The following is a 27,495-nucleotide window of genomic DNA, read 5'->3' on the forward strand; positions in this document are numbered from 1 at the left end:
TAGGTTAGGTAGGCGTAGCCCTTTCAGCTTTTTAAAGTGGGGCCCATGCTTGTTTGCTGTGGACACCGTTGTGTCAGTCAAAAGGTTGGTATACTTCTTATCTCTGAAGCTAGGGTTGTAGCCAGTGATTTGCATGTTGTACTCAAACCTGAATGTTGCTGCTTCTAGTACACACTTGTCAGTGTAGAATTTTACTCACCCCTCCACATGCTTACACAAGATACATGGGAGTTTGTACTTTCTTTTCTAATTAGACAATTAACTGCCATACAAAAGTAGTTATTGCAATGTATTCCTCTGGCACATGAACTGTTTGTGAACTGCTATACTATAAATATTAATTAGCTCACTTCTGAACAGTTTGTTGTTAATTTGTGTTGACATTAGCACAGGCTGCTCAAGACAACTGGACACATTTCAGTACTGAGTATGCCTACCTACATCCCTGGTAGAGCCTGAATACACAGGTATATTGTTCTTTTGGGTAGGGGTGCAAAAGTACAGAGAGCATTATATATTATTGTGTGATGTTTATCTTGCTGAACATACAGGGTTGCTGTGTACCTGTTAGTCTAACAAGGCAAGTAGTCTGTCTGCATAGCTCCCACTTGTGGACATATCCAGATGGTAGCCAGAGGTTAGCCTTTTATTCTTTGTCTGTGCACCACACCAGTCTTTTCTGCACTGGAACAATGGCATTGTCACAGTTGGTTGCTAACAGTACATGGCTACATCCTTTGATATTTCTGTGTTGTACTCCTACATAAGGGTATGCTTGTGGGACTCGTTCCAGAGCTATTTACAGAGTGTGTAACAGCAGACAAGCTGAAATGCCTGTGTGTTTCTGCCTCTGCCAGGCCTCTGATACACTCAGGTATATATTTGAACAGCCTCAGGGAAAGGTACATATAAGTGGGGTACACCTGTAATATATTACAGACATTAAGTTGAGACTGTGAGAGAATCAGAACATATGTATTAATACACCTTTTCTGATGTGCATGCAGTGTGTACTATTACTTATTGACATTATTCATTATGTGTAATTCCCCACTCTTCGGCCCACCGTCAGTACTTTTCGGAGGGATTCTGAGGGACAAATTTAACATTTGTTTAGGAATCAGGGACATCCCTGAAAAGCAGTCACAGTTGGAAAGTATGGCCTCTGCCCTATTCAAATATGCCAGTGTTTATCCTGCTCTGATACTGTGTGGGGGTTGTAAAGTGCTACTGTAACATTATTTCCTGCTAGAGTGGCTGGTTCTCTTTTCACAGTCATGTCATGCAATTCCACAACAACTGCTGGTAAAGATCCACAGAACAAGATTTCTGTTATGACATTCCTATTTTCCCTTTACATTCACTCATTGTAATGCATGATATACGTATTACAGTACCAGCTTGTTGTAAATCTACTGTGACCTAGTGGTACTTCATGCAGTCTAGTGTGTCCAAGGTCTGGGGTTTGAGACTGACAAAGGTGTTTTATTTTGCTGCTCAGCAGAACAAGGGCCCTGCCATGCAGAGTGACTAAGGCACTTTTAAGCAGTTGTAAGCGGGTTTGCGTGGGTTTGCGCAATGCTTAGAAATACTTAGCTAAGCGCACACATGCGCATACTCACTTAAACCCGCTAACTACTGCTTAAAAGTACTTACTCCCGCTAACCCCTTGCTAATTTCTTTGAAAGAAAAGAAAATGGGGAGATATGAAAGTGGTGAAAAAGGGGGCACAAAGAGGGAAAGACAGCAGGGAAACAAGCTTGGGATGTGCAGGACGGGTGTAGGGAAGGTCCATAGCTGCCCATTTCTTTACCAGCAACAGCTGTGCATATACAATAAATTTGGAGTGAAATTTGAAATCTTCCACCCCTGAGAGAGGGGTGTGAACAACAAAGTATGTTGTACTGCCAATTATAATTATCAGTTTACATGTCCAGCGGACATGTGTGTGAAATGGGCAGCTATGTATGGGGCGTAATGGGCAGTCATCACTGCACCTTCACAGCCCCGAGGGAGGCTGTGCTGGGGGCTGCCTAGGAGGGGCAGGCTCACCTGTGAGTCATGCCACTCTCGCCTCGAGCTGTCATAGGAGATCAGTGACTGAACGCTGGATCTCCCTATGCTCCACAGCCCGGACCCTTCGGAGAGTGACAGGTGGCCCTTCTTCACACATGCTTGCATGGGGGGGATGAGCCCCATCCCCTGCAGCACTTCCACCCAAAGGTGGCAAAGGACCAATGGAGGAGGGGAGCCTGGGCTGGGCACCGGACCTGCTGGTGCCAGGTGCAATCGCCAGCTGAGGAGGGACAGGTGGGTCCGCTGGGACCGACCTTCCCATACATTCTGTGATTAGGTGTGTTTAATTACAACATAAACAACAGCATTCCAAATTAGTTGTAACAGCATGCAGTAATATTCCCATTAACCCAACACACCAAGGTTCCAACAGTTGAACAGCAAGCATAACACATGCATATATTGAAAGACTGTGGACATCCAACAGCATGCAGGGATGACTGGTGGCAACAGGCCACCAAGATTGTGGTGTTTGAACAGGACACATGCATCAAAGTAAATGCAGATATTTATAGAACAATAGGACATTTGTCCCAACAAATGTTTTGAGATTAGACATACCCATTGAGGTGTGGAATTGCATTGTTTATGCACATACAGTAGAGTGTATAACATCTTATAAGTACTTTTAGTTTACACTACATTCCTATTGACTGCAGGTGTATATCCCCTACATGTATTATTACACTTGGCAACATTCATTAGGTTGTATAATGGGTTTGGCTAGTTCATTATATACCTGACCTATATCTGACATACTAACTGTCCAAGATGCAGATGTTACTGCTACATAGTTGTTTATTTTATTTATATTTCCATATCTACATATCTGGATGTGTTCACAAGACATTTTCAGTTAAATATTGACAGAACCCTACATTTTGTGTAGCACACTCACATTTCTGGGGAACACATTAACAAGCTACTCGTGTGCCAGATTTACTTATGCATGCCAGCCATTAACTGACTGTTGAGGACTGTATATATGCTTCACAGCTACTGGCATTTCCATCATCCACTTTATATGGGCCTGCCCAACTGTGGGTTGACAGCACTTATTACAACAGTACTATTTTATAATGCAAGGGTACAACAACATTTCAAAGTAAGTGACAGACACACTCCAAGTATTATAACTTTATTAATTACATTACACACTTTTCTACAGGCTCTCTCCTTTATTTGATATTACAGTGCATACGGAAGACATATTCAAGACATATTATACCTTTATTAATAGGTTACAACACTCTTTTTCAGGCTCGCTCACTTATTTTATATGACAGTACATACAGAGATATTATTCCGGACTTATTTTACCTTTCTTAATGGGTTACTACACTCTTTTTATGGCTCTCTAAATTATTTTATATAACAGTACATGCAGAGGAATTATCCAGGGCATTTTATGGCTGTATTATTGGGCTACAACACTTTCTTTCAGGCCCTCTCACCTATTTTATATAACAATACATGCAGAATAATTACTAACCTGCCAGGTGGTGCAGCCTTAGCAACCTATCTGCATAGGCTTGCTGATTCGCAGCACAGACACCTGCAGCTGTGAAGTAAATGAAGGGATATTGAGACATACTTATCCATTATACAGACTAAATTAGCATGTCTTACATACTGCATTCCATGGCTACCTACTCAGTAGTGGGGCATCTTGCATCCCACTGGCCTCCTGTATCCATTGGTTCAGTAGGTCCTGCTTCTGTCTCTTCAGGTCTGCATGGTGGTGACGGACCATCTCACCAGTGCGAGCGATGCCTGTTGCATGGGTGAGATCATGAGCTAACTGGTTCCAAGCCTCTGCTTTGTACTCCGTCCGTTGGAACTGGCCCTGCAGGAGTCTTGACTCATGATGATGGACAAGGAGCCAAACCATGTATTTTGACTCCTTGATGCCCCAGCGTTGCACTCGAAAGTGTGTACCCTCTCCAGCACCAGCCATTCTGACTGCAGATGGGAGCTACAATCAGTTATGGTGAGTATTCTCGCCTATGCAGCTTAAATATGCCGCATTTCCCACACTTTTTTATGATTGGCCGTTTTTAAAAATTCTCGGCTGACTGCAGACCTGCTTAGCAATGGTTAATCTAGCATTTATAAGTATATGTATGTTAACAGTGGCTGTTTATCCTAAGCTGTCATGGCTTAGTGGTTCAGTACTTTGATTAAGGTGCACAGTGTCCTGTGTTCGAGCCTTGTCATTGCTTTTTATTTTACTATTGTCCAGACAGGCTAGGGGGTGTGGCTGTGTTTAGGCAACTTTGCTCTACGTTGCCCGATGGTGTGCTGGTTGGCACGGCGTGCACCTCCGTGCAAACCTATTCCACTGGGTAAAGCGCTATTTAGCTATGGGCAACTGTATCATGCTGGGTAAAGCGCTACATAGCTATGGGCAACTATATTGTGCTGGGTAAAGCGTTGCTTAACTACGGGCAATTATATGTCAGGATCCTTTATAAATACACATTTTGTTCACTGATACATAGGCCATTTCAATGCTTTTTAGTAATATTTTAATCATATATGTCAGGAATTATTTCATATACTAATTTAAAACATAAAATAGAAAGGGGAGTGGTGAGACTCGAACCGTGAATGCCTCCTATTTGTCCGAAGGCACTACCACTACGTTATTGCTATTTGGCTTAATTGGCATAAACATTCCTTATTATGCTCTTCAATGTCGAGATTGCTAACTGCAGCTAAGCAATGGGCACATCCGCGCAAACATGTGCAAATATGGGCAGCTATATCGGGAATTAGAAAAAAAATTTAAGTTTTACTTTTTATAACTGTACTGGGGTTTACAATGTCAGGGAGTGTAGTGTTGGGTACGTAGACATTTGAGCGGACTCACTCATGTGTGTTGACATTTCACAATTCAGACACTTGCAGGGGCGTGGACCTTTGGACTGCTCGGCAGTCAGACATGCCCCCTGCCTTCCTGCATGGTCCATGTTAGACTTGGAGTGGAGTCAGCGTGCCCTTATGAATATGCATGGCATGCTGAGGTCATACCGTTCAACTGCAGTTTCCGAGTAAGACTTATTTCGTCTTACATGGAGGATTCATGAATCCGGGGGAATATTTTTTTTTCATAGCACCACACTCAATTGTACATATTTCATCACTTCCTGGTGTTCATTTATGTCACTGGTTATTTTTCAATTTCTTGCTGACACATCACAATTATAATCACTATAATTATTAGTTCCATTTTAAGTAACATGTTTTTCTATATCTATTAAATAACAGTAAACTTTACTTTCACATCTCAATACCCTTATATAACTAGCACTTTCGCAATTCTTTTCCCAATGCAGCAACTAATTATCGTTCCTGGTATTCCGGTCATTACATGCACCACTTTTTCTCATTATAATTAATTAGCACCCCTATTCCATTTACCCATACTCCAAATCCTAGTTATTGTTTTCATTACAATTTCTTGTTTTAATAATTGCATTAACTGCCATTATACAACAACCCCCCATTAATATTCAAAAACGTGCACACTGATTGGTCAGCGTGCACGCTGTAAATCAGAGTTATAGTAATGGAAAAAAGTCTGGTCGCCCGGACTTTTTCAATTACTATAACTTTTTTTTACAGCAACGGAGAACGCAAGATCTTCGTTGCTTCACACTGTCTCACTATGTTAAACGAGTTTAACATAGCAAGACAGCTTTAAAAAAAGCAACAGAGATTCTCCGTTGCCTTTTTTAAACCTGTCTCGCTATGTTAAACTCCTTTAACATAGCGAGACAGTTTGTAAAAAGCAACGGAGATCTTGCTTTCTCCGTTGCTTTTTTCAAAACTGTCTTGCTATATTAAATGGGATTGAGAGTCTCTCTTCTCAATCTTTTCTAACTTTCTCTGATTGATTCCTATCATTATCATGCAATATTTTATATGCCCTACTAATTATTCCTTTTTATTTGCAGCTTCTCGTCTAGATTTGACTATGAACTCCATCAGAACAGGTCATTCAATTTGTCTATCCCCTTTTCTTTGCCTATACTCTTATATCAATCCCTAGTAGGGAAGACAGTCTACAGCCTGCAATTCAAACATCTTTTTGGCCTCATCCCACTCTATTACCTTTCAGTCTCTAGTTATTTGCTCCCAATATCTTGGTTCCTTTGCCAGTTTTCTCCACTAAATTCCAGCCCCCTCTTGCCTATTTTATGCACCTCTATTTGCAATCATCCCTACTGAAAAAAATCTCCTTTCTCATGTTGGCTTAATACTTAGAATACTTTCTGCTAATTTATGAATATAATATGGGTTGTTATTATTCTCCTTAAGGATCCACATCCAAAACTTCACTGTCCCTTTCACTGTTTTTTGAACTACTCCCTGCTATATCATCATTCCTTTCCCTTTTGAATTATAACCTTCTGTTGTTTTATGTATATGAGCCTTAACTGTGTAGCTGTAAAATATCCTTTCAAATTAGGTAATCCTAAACCAGCATGTTCTTTTGTCAGAATCAGCTTATCCCCCTTAACTCTTGTTGTTTTCCCCTTCCACATATATTCCTTCAAATCTTTATTATTGTCCACAACTTCTCCACTTGATAAAAATATGACTGACCTGTATATAAAATTAATGGGACTGAAACATTTTCACTATTTCTCAGTTTTTATATTATCTTTTGTTTAGTCTCTCCCCACATATCCTTAGCTGCTAGAAAAGAAGACATTTTAATCCATTCTCTTATATACCTCATTTTACTGTGTCCCATATATATGGGTCTTGCTGAACCAATTTGTGTGTGGGTACATAGTTTACAGCTACAGACTTTCTTTTACCTTCAGTAATTTTATATCCGGAAAAGACATTAAACTGTCTCAAAATGTTCCACAACACTGAGATGCCCTTTTCTGGGTTTATCAGGTAGAAAATAAAATAAAATAAAGCCAACTTTTTTGAATGCAGTACCAATTATATCCTTGCATATCTGAGTCTCTTATTTTCTTTGCAAATGTCTCTAAATGTAAAGCAAATGAAAAAATGGAAAAGAAGACAGCCCTGCTGCTTGTTCTGTTCAAATGCAGATTATTAAAGAGGAATCTACCAACTTTAATTCTTGCCTCTGATCCTTTATATATCCTCCTAATTAACCTTATTATCGTATCAGCAAATGCAAATGATTCCATTGCCCTACTCATATAATCTCACTCTGTTAAATGCTTTCCCTACATCAGTACCCAACAACAATATTTTCTTAACATTTTACTGAATTAATACTTCCAAGATGGTTGCACACTGTTCAACAGCTTAACTTCAGCTCTCCCAGTGTTTAAAAAGAAACAAAGAGATAAGGAACAATAATTCTGCCAGTATTAGCAAAATTAAGTTACTGGCAAGAAAGTACACTGCCTGTATACCAGAAAAGAAGAAACATAGAGGTCCTGAAAGAAAGTCAACTAGAAAAGATGAAGAGAAGATGCTGACTGGGAAAAATCCTGCAGCTGTTCAGCAAAAATCAGTTTAAGCTCCAGTTTTGGTACAGGAGAAGGCTTCCAGTAATTTAGATGGAAAAATAAATCAAACATACTCAGCTGATTAAAATAAATGAAACACTGAAGAAGTATATCAACTCAAATAACAAAAAGCTAGAAAAATGGAATAAGCTTTAAGTAGCTATTCAGATGAACTGATGAAGATGACAAAAATCAGAGGTCAACACGAAGAAACGTCAGACGGTTTAAGAATAGCTGTTTCAAAAGACAGAGTTAGAAGACAGAGCACACAGAGAAAACCTAATATTTTCTGCTGTTCCAGAGAAAGTGGAAGGAACAGAGTGCATTAATTTAATGAATGCACAAATAAGCGACTGGACTGGTATTGCACAACAGAACTTGTTAATTGAAAGGCAATATCATGTGTATGCTCCAAACCTGGCCATGGGAAAGCAGCCAATACCTGTATTAGTAAAGATTCAATCATACCATCAGAAAGAATTGATCCTGACAAAACCATGGCAGAAGAAAAGAGTATTAAAAATTGTAGAAAGTAGACAGTTTGTGGAAATGATTATTCACTTTATGCCAGGCAGAATAGAAGCAAGCTTATTCCAGCAACCAGAGAATGTCAAACGGCGGTTGTGAGATTCAAGTTGCTGCATCCAGCTGTCTTCAGAATATTTTTCCTGGAGGATCAAAGTCATTTTGTTTTGCAGAAAGGCTATGGAGGATATACAAAAGTTTATCCTATAAAAAGTGAGCCATCAAACAGAAAGTGGCTCTGCTACTCATTCATCTCATAATACAGCTCATATACATACTTTGCCAATAAAACCTTTTCCAATGTTTTAAAGAAAAATGTTTGAGTGATAGAAAAAAGTACAAGAGTTGACTAGAAGAATCAAGAGTACTTTGGACTTGAACTGAAGTCTGGGGTTGGGAGATGGTGATGAACACAAAAAAGACCAGCAACACTGAAATTAGTGAATCAGTGTGAGAGTACAAAGTATCAGTCACATTTGTGAAGTATACCTCTATAAGAAAATGTGACTGAGAATGACTGGACTTTTGCTGACTTTGTTAAACCTGAGGGGGGACTGAAAGGCATATACCCAATTTATGTCCTTAATGTTTTAAAGGACAGTAAGAAAAAAAGAAAGAAAAGTAAGTACAACAATTTTTTTTTTTTTTTTAACTAGATTTGTTTAAAAGGAAAAATGTTTCATGATGTAAATTGATTGTTCTATAGTAAATTATTTTTAGTTATGATTGTATGTGATAAAGATACTAAAGTAAAAAAATACTTTTCTTTTTAGTTTTAAGAAAGTTAGGCGTTACAATGTAAAAAGAGAAGAAAGGTTGGACAAAAACATGTTTAAGTAATATGTTGTAATCTTGGGCTGCTAAGGTAGAGAAAGGGGTGTAACATGCACCGATTATAATATATGTAAAGTTTTAATGTTTTATCTTACTTTTGCATAAGGGAATGCCCTTGGCTTAATGTAATATTTGTGTGTGTGTGTGTGTGTGTGTGTGTGTGTGTGTGTGTGTGTGTGTGTGTGTGTGTGTGTGTCTGCTCACTCACATGCACAAGAGTATGGGCTTTAAAAATAAGACAACATTGTTTGTTTGTGTCTTTCGGCTTATCCCGGTTAGGGGTCACCACAGCAGAACCCTGGTCCGCTAATGATTGGCAGTAGATTTTTATGTACTGGCTTGCCAGGCCTAATGCACAACCTCCAATGAAGGAACGCCCATTCACGCATGTCGCCACACAGAAGACGCTCTAACTGAGAATCGAGCGGCCAACGTCTAACTGTGAGATGACAACACTACCGCAGCACCACCACCGCAGTCTGCTCACTCACATGCACAAGAGTATGTGCTTTAAAAATAAGACAACATTGTTAATGTAATTAAATGTTTTCCTTTAGCAAATATATATTCAGTGTGTGAGCTGAGAAGTCTGCAGCTGAGGTCAACTGTATATATTCTGTTATTCTATTTCCATGGAGATAAGCTGACTATAAATGCAGGTGATAAATCTTGAGAGTTCCAGAAAATGTTGCTAAAGGAATCATAAAATTAAAAGGTACAAGGGCAAGCAGATTAGTAAAAAAATAAAGTATGAAATATGTTGGAAGTAAATAAGAGATAGCAGCTTTCCTGGTACCCAAGTACTTCAATGCATTTACCAGAGCACTGTATAATTTAGTTTTATTCAAAGATAGTCAGTGCACTTTTTCTTAAGGCTAAAAGTTAATGTTTTTTGAAATCATACAAGCTGTATCTCTTTTTCTTTTATTTCTACACTATTTTGAACTCCATTTTCACTTTATCCCATTTACTATTAGATTCTGAATATATTGCTATCTTCCTTAATGACTCTCAAATAATTTCCACTACCTATTCCCTAACTCTCTCTCTCTTTTTAACACATAGGTGAGAAAGCACCAGTGCCTCATTTGTACTTCACTACCCTGCATTAATATCTTATATTTATGCATGATCTAAAATAGCTACTGGGTATGTGTTGAAGCTATCAATTAATGCAAATGTCCCTGTGAGATATCATTTTTTATACAGTCGAATCCAGTTGGGGAATAATATGCATGTTCTGTCCAAGCTCATACTACTAAATTAACATATTTTGTACAAAATATTTTTCTAAATTTATTTTGTCATGTTTTCCTGTCTAAGTCCCTGTGCGACTTCCTCAGTGTTACAAATCAAGGTCCATTCTCCATCTGTAAGTGATATTACCTGCAAATAACTGATTATTTTTTCCAATTTGTTCTCAAGCTCCATACTAGCAGATTTTGGTGGACTATAAATACATGCCAGCCTAATCCACCTCCCTTGCCAATAGCCTCTTACTACCACAAATCTGCCATTATTTTTTTTTTCTCTTCTATTACTACTGGAGCCCCTCTAGCAATTAATATCATTCCTCCCCTTTTCTTTTGTCTCTGATATTCTGCTGAATATTCATCCTGAAATCCTCTTTATCAAATCAATATGCTAATTTATTTTCAAATGTTTCTCCTGTAGCATTGTTATTTGCAGTCTACATTCTTAATTTAATTCAATACTCTTTCCTTTTTGTCTATACCTGCAATCCCATTTGCACTCCAAAATCATATGGATAGTGTAGTCTATATGAAAAAAGCTATTATTGCCACACATTATACATGAGATTTTTGATTGTGTATTTCAAATATTTGTGTTATATACTCACACTAATGTTTGGCAGTTGATCTTTTACACAATTGTTTTTTCTAATCTCCAGTAGAACCTATGTCATATTTTTCAAGACATGTTGCTTTAATAAAAACCCTCAAACAAAAAAAAAATAAATTCATTTTCAGAACAACCCATCCCCTATTAACTTAGAACAAACACACAAACTGTGTACATCTTCAACAAATTATGTTTAATCCTACAGATAGGAACAATTTCCCAAAATCAATAGCTGCACCTACATGCATGAACTAAGATAAAATTAAGGTTACACATGCTGAATCACATGCTATAGCTTACATTTTACTTACACTGATTGCTGTTTATTCTTTTCTTATCTCTAGTCTCCTCTCTCTGTGCTTTCAGAAAATATTAACTTTTGGGCCCTAAGAAAAAGTGCACTGGCTAGCTTTAAATAAAACTAAATTGTCCACTATTCCATTAAATGCATTAAAGTATTAAGGCTGCTATGGAGACTGCTACCTTTTACTCACTTCCCATAATTTCAGGTTTTATTTTTCACTGAACTAATTGCCATTGTACCTTTACATTTTGCATTTTCCTCAACAAAGAATGATCAGAACTCTCAAGATTAATTGCTTGCATCATCAGACAGTTTGCCACCATGTAAAATTGTTCAGCAATGATTTTTTATAAATTTTACTCAGAACAGAATGTACAGCTGCCTCAAACTACATATTTCTTGACTCACAGTTAACATTTGTTAAAGAGTGTAATAAAATAAGATAATCTCTTTGGATATGTAAGATACTTAGCATTTTTCTTGGCTTTCATCATTTTCTCTCATTTTAATGCTTACAAAATACTTGTTTATAGCTTAAGCTAAGGACATTAATTTAGACATTAATCCTTGTAAAAAAGTAAATATCTTAATTCTACATGTACTATAATTTAATCAGTGCACTTTTACACCTCACTCCAACCACATCAGCCCAAGATCACAACACATTAACATTAAATTTGTCCTTTCTCCATCCTTTAGTCTCCTGTTATCCAGAAAAGCCTATATTTCTTACAACTAAAAATACTTGTTTACTTTAATATATTTAACACATACAACAGTCATTGAAAAGACGCCCCAGTCTAAAATACTGCTGGCTACACACTACACAAAACTGCTTTAATATATATATATATATATATATATATATATATATATATATATATACACAGACATATATTTATATATCTATGTATACATAAAACATACAGTTTATATCATGACATGTTTTATACAAGTACTAATAAGAACAAAAATCACATTCCTCACTGTTAATCTTTCCCCCTTCTAAACATTAATGACATAATGTGGGGATTATGCTTTACAGTCAATCAGGTTTAACAAAGTCAACAAAAGTCCATACTTTTCAGCCATTTTTCTTGCAAAACCATATTTTACAAATGTGAAATATGGTGTTGCAAGATAAAGACATATTTTACAAAATGTGACTGATGCTTTATAGTTTCACATATATTCATCTCAATCTCCCAGCACCAGACTTTGGTTCAAAACCAAGGTGGACCTGATTCTTTTAGTCAACTCATGGGCTTCTTTCTGTTGTTCAAACATCTTACTTTGTAACTTTAGAAAAGGTTTCACTGGCCAAGTCTCTCTATGAACTTTAGTGACAGAAGAATGGAAAGCAGAGTCCCCTTCTGCTTACTGGCTCAATTTTTGTTGGAACGTTTTAGTTTCTTCTTAGTTTGTTCTGAATCAAAAATGTATTTGATCCTCCAGGAAAAAATACTCTGAAGACAGCTGGATACAGTAGCTTGAATCACACACCTGCCTCTCAACATTCCTTGATTGCTGGGATAAATTTGCTTCTCTTACGCCTGGCATGATACAATGAATAATCATTTTCTACAAACACTCTGTCAGCCATTTTTAGTACTTTGTTCTTCTGCCACAGTCTTGTCAGGATCAATTATTTTTGCTGGTATGATTGTATCTTTACTAATACATGTTATGGCTCCTTTCCCATGGCCAGGTTTGGATCACACACTCAATGTGTCCTTTCAACTATAAAATCCTTCTTTGGAGCACAAGTACAGTTAGTTATTTGTTCTTTCATAAAATGAATACTATCTGTTCCTTCCAGTTTCGCTGTTACAGAAGAAAATCTCAGGATTTCTCTGCATGTTATGTTTTCTAACAGCTCTTCTTGAGAAGCTTCATACTCAACCTGCTCTCTCTTCATTTAAACATATGTGTGTGTGTGTGTGTGTGTGTGTGTGTGTGTGTGTGTGTGTGTGTCCACTTAAATAAGTAGAATACTACTTAAGCTAACATGCATAATATCAAATCAAATTGATTAACATTATGCATGTCAACACACTACTATGCATATGCTGTGAATTAATTTGGTGCATGTAAAACTTATATATTTATTTATATATATATATATATATATATATATATATATATATATATATAGATAGATATAGAGATACATGTGTGTGTGTATGGCTCCCATTTGAAATGTCTTGAAACGTCCTTTTCATCACACAGATTATATATAAAGGTATGGCATTCATGTCCAGGGATATAATCCATTCCACTGTACTTGGCTTTCATGAAGCAAAATACTGAATATAGTGTTCCATTTGGTGTATATGTATGAATGCACCAGTCCAAACGCATGTCACAACTGGGGAAACAACAATGCTTTCTCACTAAAAAAAAAAAAAAAATAATCACAGAAACTATGCAGGCAATCTCAAAGCCTTGTCCCACTCCTTGGTATTATACAGGCTAAGAGATGATGCCTGCCTCATGTACAGACCCTCAATTGACTCTATCCTGTCAGACCTATTACACATTTGCAATTCCATTGGTAGCATGAGCACCCTATCAAGATAGCTCTGTTTCTTTTGGAACATGTATAGAACATGTTAGAGGGGTATGTATCACTGGAGAATGCCTCTTTTGTAGCACTGTCTTCCACACCCCATAAAACAAAGAACTTGTCTTAATTTATTCAAATATTAATTGGATGAATGGCTGGGAAACCACAAATCCACCCCTGGTTTAGCATTCATGTCCTACATGGATTGGGGCAACTTGTACAATTTCCAGCATACTCTTGTTCTGCCCATCTGTGACTTATTCTTGTGCAATATATAAGGGCTAAAAACTACCAAGGGAATGTTAGGCTGGGATCCTTAAGATCTTTACAGATCAATAGCCTTTTAGGTACCTATGATTAAGTTACTTGACAATCTTGCATACAATAATGTTTTTATGTCCACAGGAATCAAAACATTCATGACCGCAGTAACCTTAAAAGAAGTGGATGTGAAAGCAAACTGAGAGACAAAGATGCTAATCTAATATGTGGCTTAACCAGAAGAAGGCCATGGATCATTAAAAGAGTAATGACCCCAGTTTCAAAAAAAGTTGTCAAGTGATATTTAGAATTTATACTTGCCTTGCTAGTTTGATAATACTTTTCATCCTCTTCTAGGCAATACGAGTTTACGATATCTGTTAACTGTAGTTTTCTGTTGATACTTTTTTTCTGCCTTGCCCTTGGAATACATGTATACATTTTGCCATAAAATACAGTTACACATCTAATCTATATGTCACACATGAAGTGTCTTACATCTTTTGAAGGGATATACCCATTCTGCATATTTTTTACACCAACAAATATCAAGTTTGCAGATAAGGAAGTATGCAGGCTATCACAGGCAGATGCATTCCATACTTCCTCTTCCTAATGTTTGCCTCTGAAGTATAAAGTAGTGCAACACAGCTACGAATAAAGCATGCCATTTGAAATGTCCCCAGATAATGAAACTGATGGCATTCACCATGAAAATCTTGGCCAGAAAGTATTGTAACCCCTGTCCAGAGAGCATGGAAGTTAAATACCAGTCCGTATGACAATGGTGCTAAGGAGAACCACTGTATGTATAGACATATTTATTATCAAAAGAGCTCTCTGAATGATAAAAAAAAACATGTAATTATTACTTTATAGAAAGTGTCTGTGAGCTTTCAGCTGGGGGACCTGTATTTATTCTGTAATGGTAAATACCTTGTCTCTTTTTGAAACAGAATATGTCTGTACTGTTAAGGGTTTTCCTTCATCTCTCCACTTTGTAGAAAAAGCCTGTCTAACAGATCCAAAAGAAAAAAAAAGCAATTTCCCAGTATTCCCATTCACTGCAAAGCCCATAGACCAACAAATACTATGTTCCTTGACTGTGGGTTTGTCAGAGACTGGATATCCTTTCCTAACCTTGCTCTCACATATACCAACTCTTTAGTAATGTCCTGTTTTGCAGTGTTTGATCAAACATGGTATTAGTCCTAGAACCACCACTTCATTCTTTTGTGCAGCAGACATATGGACACCTTAGAAGCACTATTCTGTATGTCAACTAGATTGCAGAACATAGTGGTTCGCATTGGAAGCATGTACTGTACTAATGTACTTTATGGCAATGTTGGAGATACTATATCAATATAGTGTACAGTGAAAACTGTGGTTTCATATTGGTGCATCCAATGTAATGTCTCCACTCTATTCCCCAGCCTTATTCTATCATACCCTTATGCTGCTTTGCTCATTTGCTACTGGAGGAAAAATAACAATTATACTTGCCTTGCACAGAATATATGATTCCTTTAAGTTGCATATCTTGGACTTTTATATTTATGGGAAGGCATAGTGCAAGGTTTGATGGCTAGGGAGCCTGAACTTCCTCAGTTTTGTAGTATGGTGCCTCAATTCATTGGCTACACTGTAATGTATATCTTCAACCACCTACTTTACACATATGCAGGGTGGGTCTGTGTAGGACAGAGAGACTCTGCAGGTGTTTCTTTACTATGGAAACCTCTTTTGCTTTAACTCATGTCTCTTGCAATCCAGTCAAAGATGTACTATAGCAATAAGTTGACATAACTGAGTGAGAATCTGCAAACAAGTAAATTCAGCAAAAGTACAGGAGTCATATTCAAGTGACAGCCTGGAATTTTGGATATAACATGATACACCTTTAATTCAATATCCATGTTCTGATATTTTTAATAGTTTCCTTTAAAAATTATTTTCTACGAAAAAATGTTAGTTATAGCTTTAGAGGTTAGCAAAGCTTTCAAATTGTCTTGCATTCTTTTCTTTACATCAATCTTATTCACAGAAGAAAAGTAAGTTTATATTCTGTCATTAAGGAAAATTAAAAAAAAAAAAGAATTGTGATGAGCCAAAGAAAAAAGAAAGGGTTCATGCCCACAGGAAAATAGTCACCAGAAGTTAAACAAGTCCATGAACCTGGACAAAGTGTACCCAGAAAGACTAAAAGAAATGTAAAAGAGGACACAGAAGCACTCCTGTCAGCCTGCTTAAGTTTTCCCCCATACAGGAAAGGAGTATTATTACAAAAGTCTCCAGAATGGACTTTGCTCTTTGCAGGAACATTGAAATCACATAGAATCATTCCAGACAGCAAACCGTGCTACTCCCTACTCTCATTACAAGTTCTGATAATCTTAAATACTATAAAACTAAATCCAAACATTTAAAAGATTCATCAATTTACAGATGATTTGATAATGCCTAATAAAATAAATGTGGAGAAAATATCTTTCCATTAATTTTGTCCAAATGTCCTGTGTAGTCTGATCATAGTTATACCAGATAGCATACCACATAATGTTTATTGCTTATAACTTCAGTAAACGTTATTCAAGAATCTTTCTGTTGTTCATTTGACCTTAATGATATCTTAGAGAATATTTTTCTTTCACATGATTGTACTTTTACCTGATACTGTAAATGATATTTTACTTAAATGGTCAAATTTAATCTTGCCCTCTGCCCTGTGGATTGGCTGAAGAGTCTGTTTAGACCAGCTTAATGCTACCAGGTAACAGACTAACAAAAAATAAATACATATATGACTTTGCAGTTAGGCGGCCTTGTGAAGCAGTGGTTGGCGTTGGTGTCTCACAGTATTCATTTCTTGGCTCTGTACCAACTATGTGGAGACTGCACCTACTCCCTTTGTCATATGCCAAAGTTTCCTTCTACATTCAACAGTAGTGCTGCACTTGAACTGGCATTACTTCAAATTGCCTGTAGATACATATCATGTTAGTGTGTGTCTCCTGTGATATGCTGGTGCCTTTTTAGAACTAATTCCCCTGCTTTATATCAAACATGTGTCAGGGGAGAGTCTGCTTATCTCAAGTCTCTGGACTGGATTAAGTGGGTAATCAAAGAATGAAAAAAGAGACATAATGCCTTCCCAGTTTAAGAAGACAGCTGAATGCATGGAAGTAAATAAGGAACAGAGCATAAAAGAATATGAATTAGTTTGCTTACTAATTTGTTTACTCCTGGCTAGGAGAACTCAAGCCATGTATTAATTATGTGCAGTTGACTGCAGTGACTAGCTACAAAATATTATAAAACTAAAAAAATTCAGGTGAAAAACCACAGATAAATAAAATGACAAACTATTGCCTTTGCTTCCACTGAAAGTTTATGAAGCTTAACTTGATCATTCTTTTAGAGGGAGAGTGCATAATCAGTTTAATTACATGGGTTATCTTTGCATCTCAAAACTTTTGTCTCTTTTACATAAATCTACAAATAGTCAAGGAAACATCAGAGAATAAGCAGGAACAGTATGGAAGTAGACAGTGAGGTATGACAGGTGGAGAACTGGAACTTCAAGTTTGATATTAAGAGAGATACTTCATAGTATGTGAGTGTCTGCAGTGCAATCAGCAGACTGTCATGTCTCAATATACTCAATATTTATTGTACTATAGCAGATGGCCCATGAGGGAAAGGGGTTCCTTCCCAAATGACACTGGCCTACAGTGTAACAAAAGGAAATATTGCCAGCCCAGCTATCTGGAATTTTGTAAATAATTATATGTCATTAGTGAATATTAATGATTTATATAGAAGTGTGACAGAAGGAGATACTGCCAGCCCAGCTATCTGGAATTTTGTAAATGGTTGTGTGTTATTTATGAATATCAACATGCTTCATATGTCTGTGTTACAAATGTATTAGAACTGTATGTCATATTATACAGACATGAGCTGAAGAGATATTTGTATACACTATAGTAACTATTTAACAGGGGAGACTGAAACACAGGAGATTAAATGCAAAACTTCAGAAGAATGGTTGGGGTTAATTTACTTTACGGCTGGGCCATAAACAAAATATGTTATCTCTCAGTTTCAATGCAGGAAGGAGACAAGATGTCTAAAACTAGGGAGCCTTCTGCATTGTCTTAAGTATTTTGTTTTATGTCTTCCAGCAGCTGCAAAGATCTGAGGGCTATGCATTTTTCACAGGGAGAAGCTAAATGCTGGCAGTTTCTAGCCATGGGGATTTAGCTTGGGAATTAAAGTCAGGTGACAAAAAGTGATGTCATCTTGCATGCTAACCCAGCAGTAATATTTGATATTGATTTAAAAAGTCTCTGAGAGAAAGACTGGGCATTTTGCATTTGTTTTAGACCTGACAGCATCAGCTGGGAAAACTCATTCACCACATTTGCCTTGCTCTGTAAGTTAACTAGGGTACAGCAATTTATTTTTGATTCAGTAAGGAATGTTGTAAAGATTAGTTTAGATGTTTTCTCTTTTTATTTGAGACAGTCCTGCAATGCTGTTTTAAATATTCCCGTGATTTTGAACTCTGATGTCACTGTAAATACATATTTAGTATTGTCTTGTTCTTTTATTATTTATTATTAAATATATTTAAACCTTTCAATTGTGTCTGGTCTGTCTAGAGATATTTAAGCTCTTAGAGTACTTGCATATCTATTTGGTGACACTGCAGACCACTCCTAATAGCCTAGCTCTTGGTCAAACTACCATTTGGATTAATAGTAACATTACAAAGTAAGACTGAACACCCTTTCCTAAGGGCCTTAAAGCAGCTGATAAGTAGCTGCTGGTGGAAGTGAAAACTACCTTACAGTCTGGGCAGAAGGGGGCATAGCTAGTAAACCTGTGCCAGCCCTTCCCAGGTGTGTGTGTGTGTGTGTGTGTGTGTGTGTGTGTGTGTGTGTGTGTGTGTGTGTGTGTGTGTGTGTGTGTATGTATGTGTGTGTGTGTGTGTGTGTGTGTGTGTGTGTGTGTGTGTGTGCGTGCGTGTGTGTGTGTGTGTGTGTGTGTGTGTGTGTGTGTGTGTGTCTTTAAATAAAACCTCAAAGGGTGTGTGCATGTGTGTCAGCTACTTGGGCAGGGACATGAAGCACTGGTTGGACATAGAGGGTACTTGAGGTCTTGGCTTGGCCACTCAACTGAGATCTCAACTCTACAGCTGTGCCAGTGGGGAGTCTTATTGGGGATCAGGAGAAAAAGGAAGAAACCAGCCCCAGACTGACTGTGGTCTCAGTGTGCTCTTAAGGGAAAATGCACTTTACTGTGCATGTACTTGTCATCCTCCCAGTGTGTACATCACTCACTGTTGCCAGTGGTTAGGATTGAAGCACCTTGATTACTGGGCCAGAGTTGGGGCATCACATATTAATTGCTGGCAGTGTTGGGATATCCACATGACATATTAATTGGTTTGATGTGTTGGGATTTACAGATATTAGGATTTAGTGGTGTGGATATTGAATTCCTGTAGCCTGTAAACAGTGGTCACTAAGAAAGGTGTTTGTACTCTCAATCAGCCACACAGTGAACATTCAGAGTTTCATATCACACATTTTATTTTTTTTTTGCTAGTTCAGTTAGTCAAGGAGAGCAGGCAAGGCTGTTAGCAGAGGAATATGGCATGAGGCCAAGGAGACAGTTGGCTGAGATCTGCCAAGCTAATGGACTGGTGGATGCCAACCTTACTTAAGCAGAAATTATTGCAGCCTTGGGTAAAGCTGCATCATGGACCAGCAATCTGGAGGACAATTAGATTGACCTTGGGAGGTGCAACACTCAGAAAATGGACAGTGCAACCTTACCACAGAGGACGTAACAAATCAATCTGGCATTAAAAAGAATTGAACTGGAGGGCAAACATTTAGAAATAGAATCAGCAGAGAGACTATGACAGGAGAAACAAATGGAAGTAGAAGCAGCAGAGAGACTGAGATGTCTGGAAGCTGAAGAGTATGAAAGGCAGAGGCAACATGAGAAGGAGATGCTGACTGTTTTCCAGGGTCATGGAGGTAATGGGAAAGGGAATAACCAAACCCCAAAAGCAACAAAGGTCAGTAAATTTCTTCCACAATTTACAGAGGGAGATAATTTTGATAGTTTCATTCATATGTTTGAAAGGGTATGTAAACAGTATAATGTTGACCAAGGGCTCTGGGTATGGTTTGTGACCCCCTTACTCCATGGTAAAGCTGTAACTGATATTTCTAAATTGTCTGATACTGATTGCTTAAATTATAATACTGTTAAAAATGTCTGTTAGACTGTTTTAACACTTGAAGCTTACAAAAAAAGTTTCATGAGCATAGACGCAAGGCAGATGAAAGTGTGTGCGAATATATTCCTGAACTAAGCACTTATTTTCATAGGTGGGTGAGTGGCTGTTAGGTCACCCCTTCTGAAGGGCTGGAATTCCTTTTGGTGAGGGAACAATCCCTTAGCACTTTGCCTGAGGACATGAGAGTCTGCTTGGCAGATAGGGAATGTAGGACTGCAGATGAGTTGGGGGAAAAGGGAGACCTATACCTAGCAAGCAAGGCATCACTGCTCAGGAAAGGGATACCCAGTGCTGCTTATGGGTCTAAGGAAACCCATGGCGGGCAGTCTAGACTGCCCCAACTGAGTCCACCAGTAGCAGGGAAGGCACTAGTCCAGGTACATGTCCAGTACTAAGGGTTAAATGCTTTAAATGCAGCCAGTGGGGCCATGTAACATACAGATATCCATGGAGGCAATGTGGGGAACAAAAGGTGGGAGAGCCAGTAAGTGGGAATGACAGAATGCCAGCAGCAAGTTATCTGGAGACAACAAGGATACCAAACTACCATGAGGTTATATCCTTTCTTAGTAAATGGGAAACAGGCCACTGCTAAGAGAGAGACAGCCTCTGACCTAACCATTTTGAATCCTGCAATAGTTAAAGAGGAGCAATACTTGCCTTGGCAGTCTACTCCAGTCAGAGCTTTAGGATTCACGTTGACTGAGAGGGTGGAAAAGGAAGCCAGCAAGTAGGTGTGTTTGATGATATCCCTGCAGATGTCCTGATAGGGAATAATTTTGATAATGCAGTACCGTCTGTGCATGTACTGACATGTCGTTAGGATTGGAGACAAGCATGTGGGTCTAGTAGCTTGGGGGGACCCAGACAAACCATATACTTAAAGCCAGGACTGGTGTGGTAGCTACTTCAGAGAGGTGGATACCCTGTAGCAGTGAGACTGAAGGTGAGCCACAGCTGCTTGTGGGTACTGATGTTCCTTTGGACGGAGTGACTGCAAGTCAGCAGTAGTACTCAGGCTGATAGTGATGGACCACTGTCAGAGGATGCCAGACTTCCTGTGGAAGTGGAGCTGGGAAGGGTTACAAGAAAGAGTTAAGACAGGCACAGCTCTCAGACCCTACATCACAAGGCCTGAGGGAGGTAGCCAGTAAGGCATTTGAGTCTCAAGGGAAGGGGGAATCTGTATACTGGGACAAAGAGTTACTGTATAGAGAGTGGACCACTGAGGGATGGCTACAGGGTGAGAGAATACAACAGTTGGTAGTGCCCAGAGGCTATGATCTGGCACCTCTAGCCATAGCCCATACTATTCACTTTGCATTTCATATGGGCATAACGTGTTCCAAGAGACGCAATATGTAGAACTTTTACTGGCCTGGGATTTCCAGAGATGCAACTAGGTACTGCAAGAACTGTGAGCAGTGCCAAAAGGTAGGCAAGGCAGGAGACAAGATGAAAGCTCTTTTGATGGCTTTGCCTGTGATTGAGGAGCCATTTCAGAGGTTAGTAGATTGGGATATTATGGGGCATCTGAGTACCCCAAGTTCCACAGGGAAGACATATATTCTAGTGGTTGTAGAATATGCTACCAGATACCCTGAGGCAGTGGGATTGTCCAGAAAAGCTGGAAAATACTTTGTTAGAGATTTTCAGCAGGGCAGAGTTCCTAAAAGAAATACTGACTGACAGAGGTGCCAATTTCATGTCAGACCTGCTGGCTTGTCTGTGGAAGCACTGTGGAGTGAAACACCTAAAGACCACCCTACCATCCTCAGACTAATGGTCTGGTTGAGAGGTTAAACTCTACACTAAAGACCATGCTACGGGCATTTGCAGATAAGTTCAAGAAGGAGTGGGACAAATATTTGCTCCATCTATTGTTTGCTTACAGATAAGTGCCCCAGGAATCCACAGATTTTTATTTCACCCTTTGAGTTGCTGTATGGGCATAGGGTGAGGGGACCTCTAGATTTGATTTGAAATAAGTGGGAGGTTGTGTGTGAATCCCACAAGGAGTCTGTTGTGGCATATGTCCGAAACCTCAGGACAAGGCGCAGGGAACTCGTGGGTTTGGCCCAGGAGAACCTTGGCAGAAGCCCAACTGCAGAAAAAGCTCTGATATGATAGGAATGTGTGAGCTAGAGAGTATGCTGTAGGGAAGCAGGTAATGGTTCCCATTCCTGTCAGACACAACAAGTTGCAGGCAGCTTGGGAGGGACCCTTCAAAGTGGTAAGGAAGGTCAGTGATGTTAACTACATAGTAGAACTACTAGGCAGGAGGCAGGGACATACATTGTACCATGTTAACATGATGAAACCTTACCATGATAGAGAGGACCTTGTGCTGAGTATTTGCAGCAGATGGTAGGATGAGTCTGAGGAGGATCTGTTGTCTGATCTTCTCAGTGAGGCTTGGACTAACACCTCAAGGGAAGGGCTAGCAATGTCCCAGCAGTTATCCCCAGGTTCGAGAAATCCAAGTAGTGTTACAGGAATTTGGTGGCATGTTCACTGGGAAACCAGGGTGCACACATCTGGTGCAGCACCATGTGGATACAGGACCCCAAAGGCCTATTAAGCAGGCCCCTTGTAGGGTACCTGAGAGAGTCAAACAGACTCTGAGGGAGGATATACAAGAAATGTTGGAACTAGGGGTAATCCAGGAGTCCAGAAGTCCCTGGGCCTCCCCAGTGGTGCTGGTACCAAAGAAGGATGGCAGCACCAGGTTCTGCGTGAATGTGAACTACAGGCAAATTAAATAGTCACACAGAGTCAGATGCTTACCCCAATACCTAGGACCAATGAAGCCCTAGAGCAGTTGGGTGGGGCTAAGTATCTTACCAAGGGCTACTGGTAGGTGCCCTTGACTCCCAGTACTAGGGAGAGGTCAGTCTTTGTGACTCGGTTTGGTTTGTATGAGTTCACAGAGATGCCCTTTGGAATGAAAAATGCCCAGTCACTTTCCAGAGGCTTTTAGATCATATCCTAGAATGAGCAGGAGGTTTTGGCCTTGCTTACCTGGATGATATTGCCATCTACAGCCATTCCTGGTAAGAGCACCTTCAGCATGTCAGGGAGGTGCTGAGCAGACTACAAAGGGCAGGGTTGACCATTAAGCCCAATAAGTGTCAGGTGGTTATGGCATGGGACATAAAGTGGGGAGTGGTAATATCAGGCCAGAACCTGCAAAGTGGAGGCCATGGAGGCATGGTCTGCCACTATTACCACAAAGCAGGTAAGGGCATTATTAGGGACAGCAGGGTACTGCAGAAAGTTTGTCCCCACTTGTAATACCATAGGTGGTCCCCTCACAGACCTGACAAAGAAAAACAAACCAGATATGGTAGTTTGGATCCTAGCATATGAGCAGGCATTCCAGAAGCTTAAAGGAGCTTTGGGAGGACCCCCTGTGTTAGCCAGTCCAGATTACAGAAAATAATTTGTTGTGCAGGTGGATGCTTCAAACCATGGGGTGGGGGCTGTACTCAGCCAGCACCCAGTGGTTTATCTCAGTCATAGGCTCCAACCCAGGGAGGAATGCTATGCAGCTGTAGAAAAGGAATGTCTAGCCATAGTGTGGGCACTGCAGAAACTTCAACCTTATCTGTATGGAAGGAAATTCACTGTAGTTACAGACCACAGTCCCTTATCATGGCTACATCATGCCAGCCAGCAAAATGCCAAGTTACTAAGGTGAAGTTTAGAGTTGCAGGCATATGATATAACAATGCAGCACTGCAGTGGGGTTAGCAATGCCACTGCAGATGGGCTTTCAAGACAGGGTATGAGGTAGTGTATTTCCAGATAGGCTCAACACACTCGAGCAGTGTTTCTCAAAGGTCACTTGAAAAACTAGCTTGAGTCCTCGGGGGGGGGGTTGTAACAAAAGAAGATGCTGCCAGCCCAGCTATCTGGAATTGTTTTAAATGGTTATGTATCATTTGTGAATATCAACATGATTCATATATATTCATATATGAGGATTAAGGCTACTTGATTACTGGACCAGTGTTGGGGCATCACATACAGCTACTGTAGAAAAATAATACAATATACAAAACTGGAGAAGTGGTTAATTGCATGGCATCAAAGGTTTAAAATATAAGGAGTGTAAGCAAATACAGAGTCAAAATGTCATACAGAAACCAGGTAGAAAAGTTACTAGACCTGAGACTGGTAATCATACACAGTGCAAGGTAGCACTGCAATGTCACCAGATGCAAGAGGGATAAGCAGAGTGCTGCATGCACTCACATGGAAGAAGGGTACTTTTCCTGTTATGGTAGAAGGAACCCCACTGGGAGTTTGGTGTGAAATGGATAAAACTGTGAGTAACACAACTCCAGAAAGACAAAGAGGCCAAGATGGTTCACAGGGGAACATCAGAGGTAAAACAGAGCACATCTCACAGGCTATGTAAGGTAGTACAGAGCATGCCTCACAGACTATGTAAAGTAATACAGAGTATGTCTCACAAACTATGACAGACAGTACAGAGCATGTCCCACTGTCTGTGTAAGGTAGTAAGGCGCATGTCACACAGACTATGCAAGATAGTACAGAGCATGTCTCACAGACTATGTAAAGTAATACAAAGCATGTCTCACTGTCTGTGTAAGGTAGTACAGAGCATGTCTCACTATCTATCTAAAGTAATACAGAGCATGTCTCACAGAATGTGTGAGGTAGTACAGAGCATGCCTCACAGACTATGCAAGATAGTACAAAGCATGTCTCACAGTCACAGGCTGTGTGAGATAGTACAGAAGGGTCTATATTAGAATATCAAAGTTTCAAAACTTCGAATGTTTTAATATCGAACCCTATTCTGCGAAAGTTGAAAACATCGAACATACAGAACAGCAAATTTTTTCCTAGGGAAAAAAATTTGCTGTTCCAAAACACATACACACAACACAAGTACACCAAACAAACAGCAATCCACACACATACACCTAAACTCTTACACCTAACCCTACACTAAACTAGTCACACACCACTAACTATCCACTTACCTTAACCCAAACCCTAAGGTCCGTCACTATTGCACACTCACCTCACCCACGCCCTAAACCTAACTCACTGACCCACCCTAACCCTCACGTCCACACAATCGCACACTTACCTGACCCGCGCCCTAACCCTAACTCACCTATCCTACCCTAATCCTCACGTCCACACAATCGCACACATACCTAACCTGCACCTTAACCCGCACTCATTCGCACACTTACCTGAACCCATCCCGTAATTTTCCATCACAGCGCTGAAAATACCGAAGCAACAGAAACAGACAACCAAATTCTTTCCCTAGGAAAAAATTCGGTTTGATGTTGCTTTGATATTTTCAGCTTTCGCTGAATAGGGTTCGATATTAGAACATTCGAAGTTTTGAAACTTCGATGTTCTAATATAGACCCATACAGAACATGCCTTACAGACTATGTAAAGTAATACAGAGCATGACTCACTGTCTATGTAAGGTAGTACAGAGCATGTCTCACTATCTGTGTAAGGTAGCACAGAGCATGTCTCACTGTCTATGTAAAGTAGTATAGAGCATGTCTCACAGGCTGTTTGAGGTAGTACAGAGCATGTCTCACAGGCTGTGTGAGGTAGTACAGAGCATGGCTCACAGACTATGTAAAGTAATACAGAGCATGTCTCACAGACTATGCAAGATAGTACAGAGCATATTTCACAGGCTGTGCGAGGTAGCCAGAGCATGGCTCACAGACTATGTAAAGCAATACAGAGCATGTCTCACTGTCTATGTAAGGTAGTACAGAGCATGTCTCACTGTCTATGTAGGGTAGCACAGAGCATGTCTCACAGACTGTGCAAGATAGTACAGAGCATGTCTCACTGTCTATGTGAAGTAGTACAGAGCATGTCTTGCTCTCTGTGTAAGGTAGTACACAGCATGTCTCACAGGCTGTGTGAGGTAGTCCAGAACATGTCTCATTGGCTATGAAAGGCAGTACAGAGCACATTGTGTTGTAACATTTCATGTGCCTAAATTTTTCTGTGTTAGATAATCATTTCTTTTGTACAGCATGTCAGCAAGTTCATTTTTTTGTTCATGCCTGTCTGTGTAGAAAAATGGTTAATGATGACTATAAAGAAGTAAGGCTGTTCTGTGTCATGCATTCAGTCAGTACTGGAAAGGACTGACATGTTTGTGTTTTTTCCAGACCTCACCTTTGCAGATACGACATTATTGCAGAAGAGAATACAGAAGTGTCATTCAAGCCAATGCCCTGCCAAAACCTGAAGATAAACTGACCAGCACTGAGAGTAATCCTACAAGACTGAGAACACAAAGTCCAGTTACAGACTGTTAAGATTTAAGGTATAAAACCTGTGATACAAAGAAAAGAAACATTGGCCACTAAGTGGCTGGATGTAGAAATGCTTTATGCATATGTGCACTTGTAATGTATGAGACAACGATATGCTATAATGTAACTGCTATTCTATAAGTGGTGCGTCTGTGGTGTATATTTGTTATTTTCTAAAATTTCTTATCAATGCCAAATGTTTACAGCTATATGGCATTTGTAAACAAATGAAAAAATGCATCTGTGTTTTCTTATTCCCTCCAGTACAGCTCTTTTGGGTGTATAACTTTAACTCCCAGTGGGCGTGGCTTGAGCCTTTAAAAAATGAAGTTATCACCTTACAATTCTAACAAATACTCACTAACATAGGTCAAATATCAACACAATTGTGTTTGCCATCATATATGCTTCAAGATAAAATATTCAGATGCCTTGTATGTAGCATGGTTTCGGAATTATTAATGCAAATATGAACAAGTAATATTTGACGCCTAGAGGAGCAGTAGGAGGTAACTGCAGATGCACCTGAAGGCGTCACTCGGATGTAATGAGTTAATCTTTATTTGATAAATTTCTCCTAGCATGAGTTATCAAGTCAAGGTTGAAGATCTCAACACAGATAAAGTCTCTTTTACACAATGACAATATACTTTACCTTGAAGCAGCCTTAGGCTGGATTTCAGTGTATAAGTCTCCTCACCCTGTTTTACCACTAACAAGACTTACTGTACTACATTTCCTAACAGACTATGTAGTCTGCAACTAGCATGTTGCCATTGTAATGCCACCAACACTGGAAAATAAATTTACCAGTCGATGTTAAAGTTTTTGAAAACAAAACAGAGAAGAAAAACATATGTATATATACTAAATAATTAAATAATAAAGATTTTTAAAAA

General features: G+C 39.2%; 1 protein-coding gene across 2 annotated transcripts in view; it reads left to right on the forward strand.

Annotated features, from left to right (window-relative positions):
* Positions 1–26,896, forward strand: part of LIPH (lipase H) — a 328,988-nt gene extending 302,092 nt beyond the window's left edge. For both annotated transcript variants that reach the window (XM_044058848.1, XM_044058849.1), the window contains one exon: positions 26,450–26,896. In XM_044058848.1, the coding sequence (XP_043914783.1) occupies positions 26,450–26,540 (91 nt within the window). In that variant the 3' untranslated portion in view covers positions 26,541–26,896. The remainder of the gene's footprint in view (positions 1–26,449) is intronic.
* Positions 26,897–27,495: the final 599 nt, after the last annotated feature.

The sequence above is a fragment of the Protopterus annectens genome, chromosome 16.part0 (genome assembly GCF_019279795.1).
Source record: "Protopterus annectens isolate FY-2018-M chromosome 16.part0, PAN1.0, whole genome shotgun sequence".
Classification (NCBI taxonomy): Eukaryota; Metazoa; Chordata; order Ceratodontiformes; family Protopteridae; genus Protopterus; species Protopterus annectens.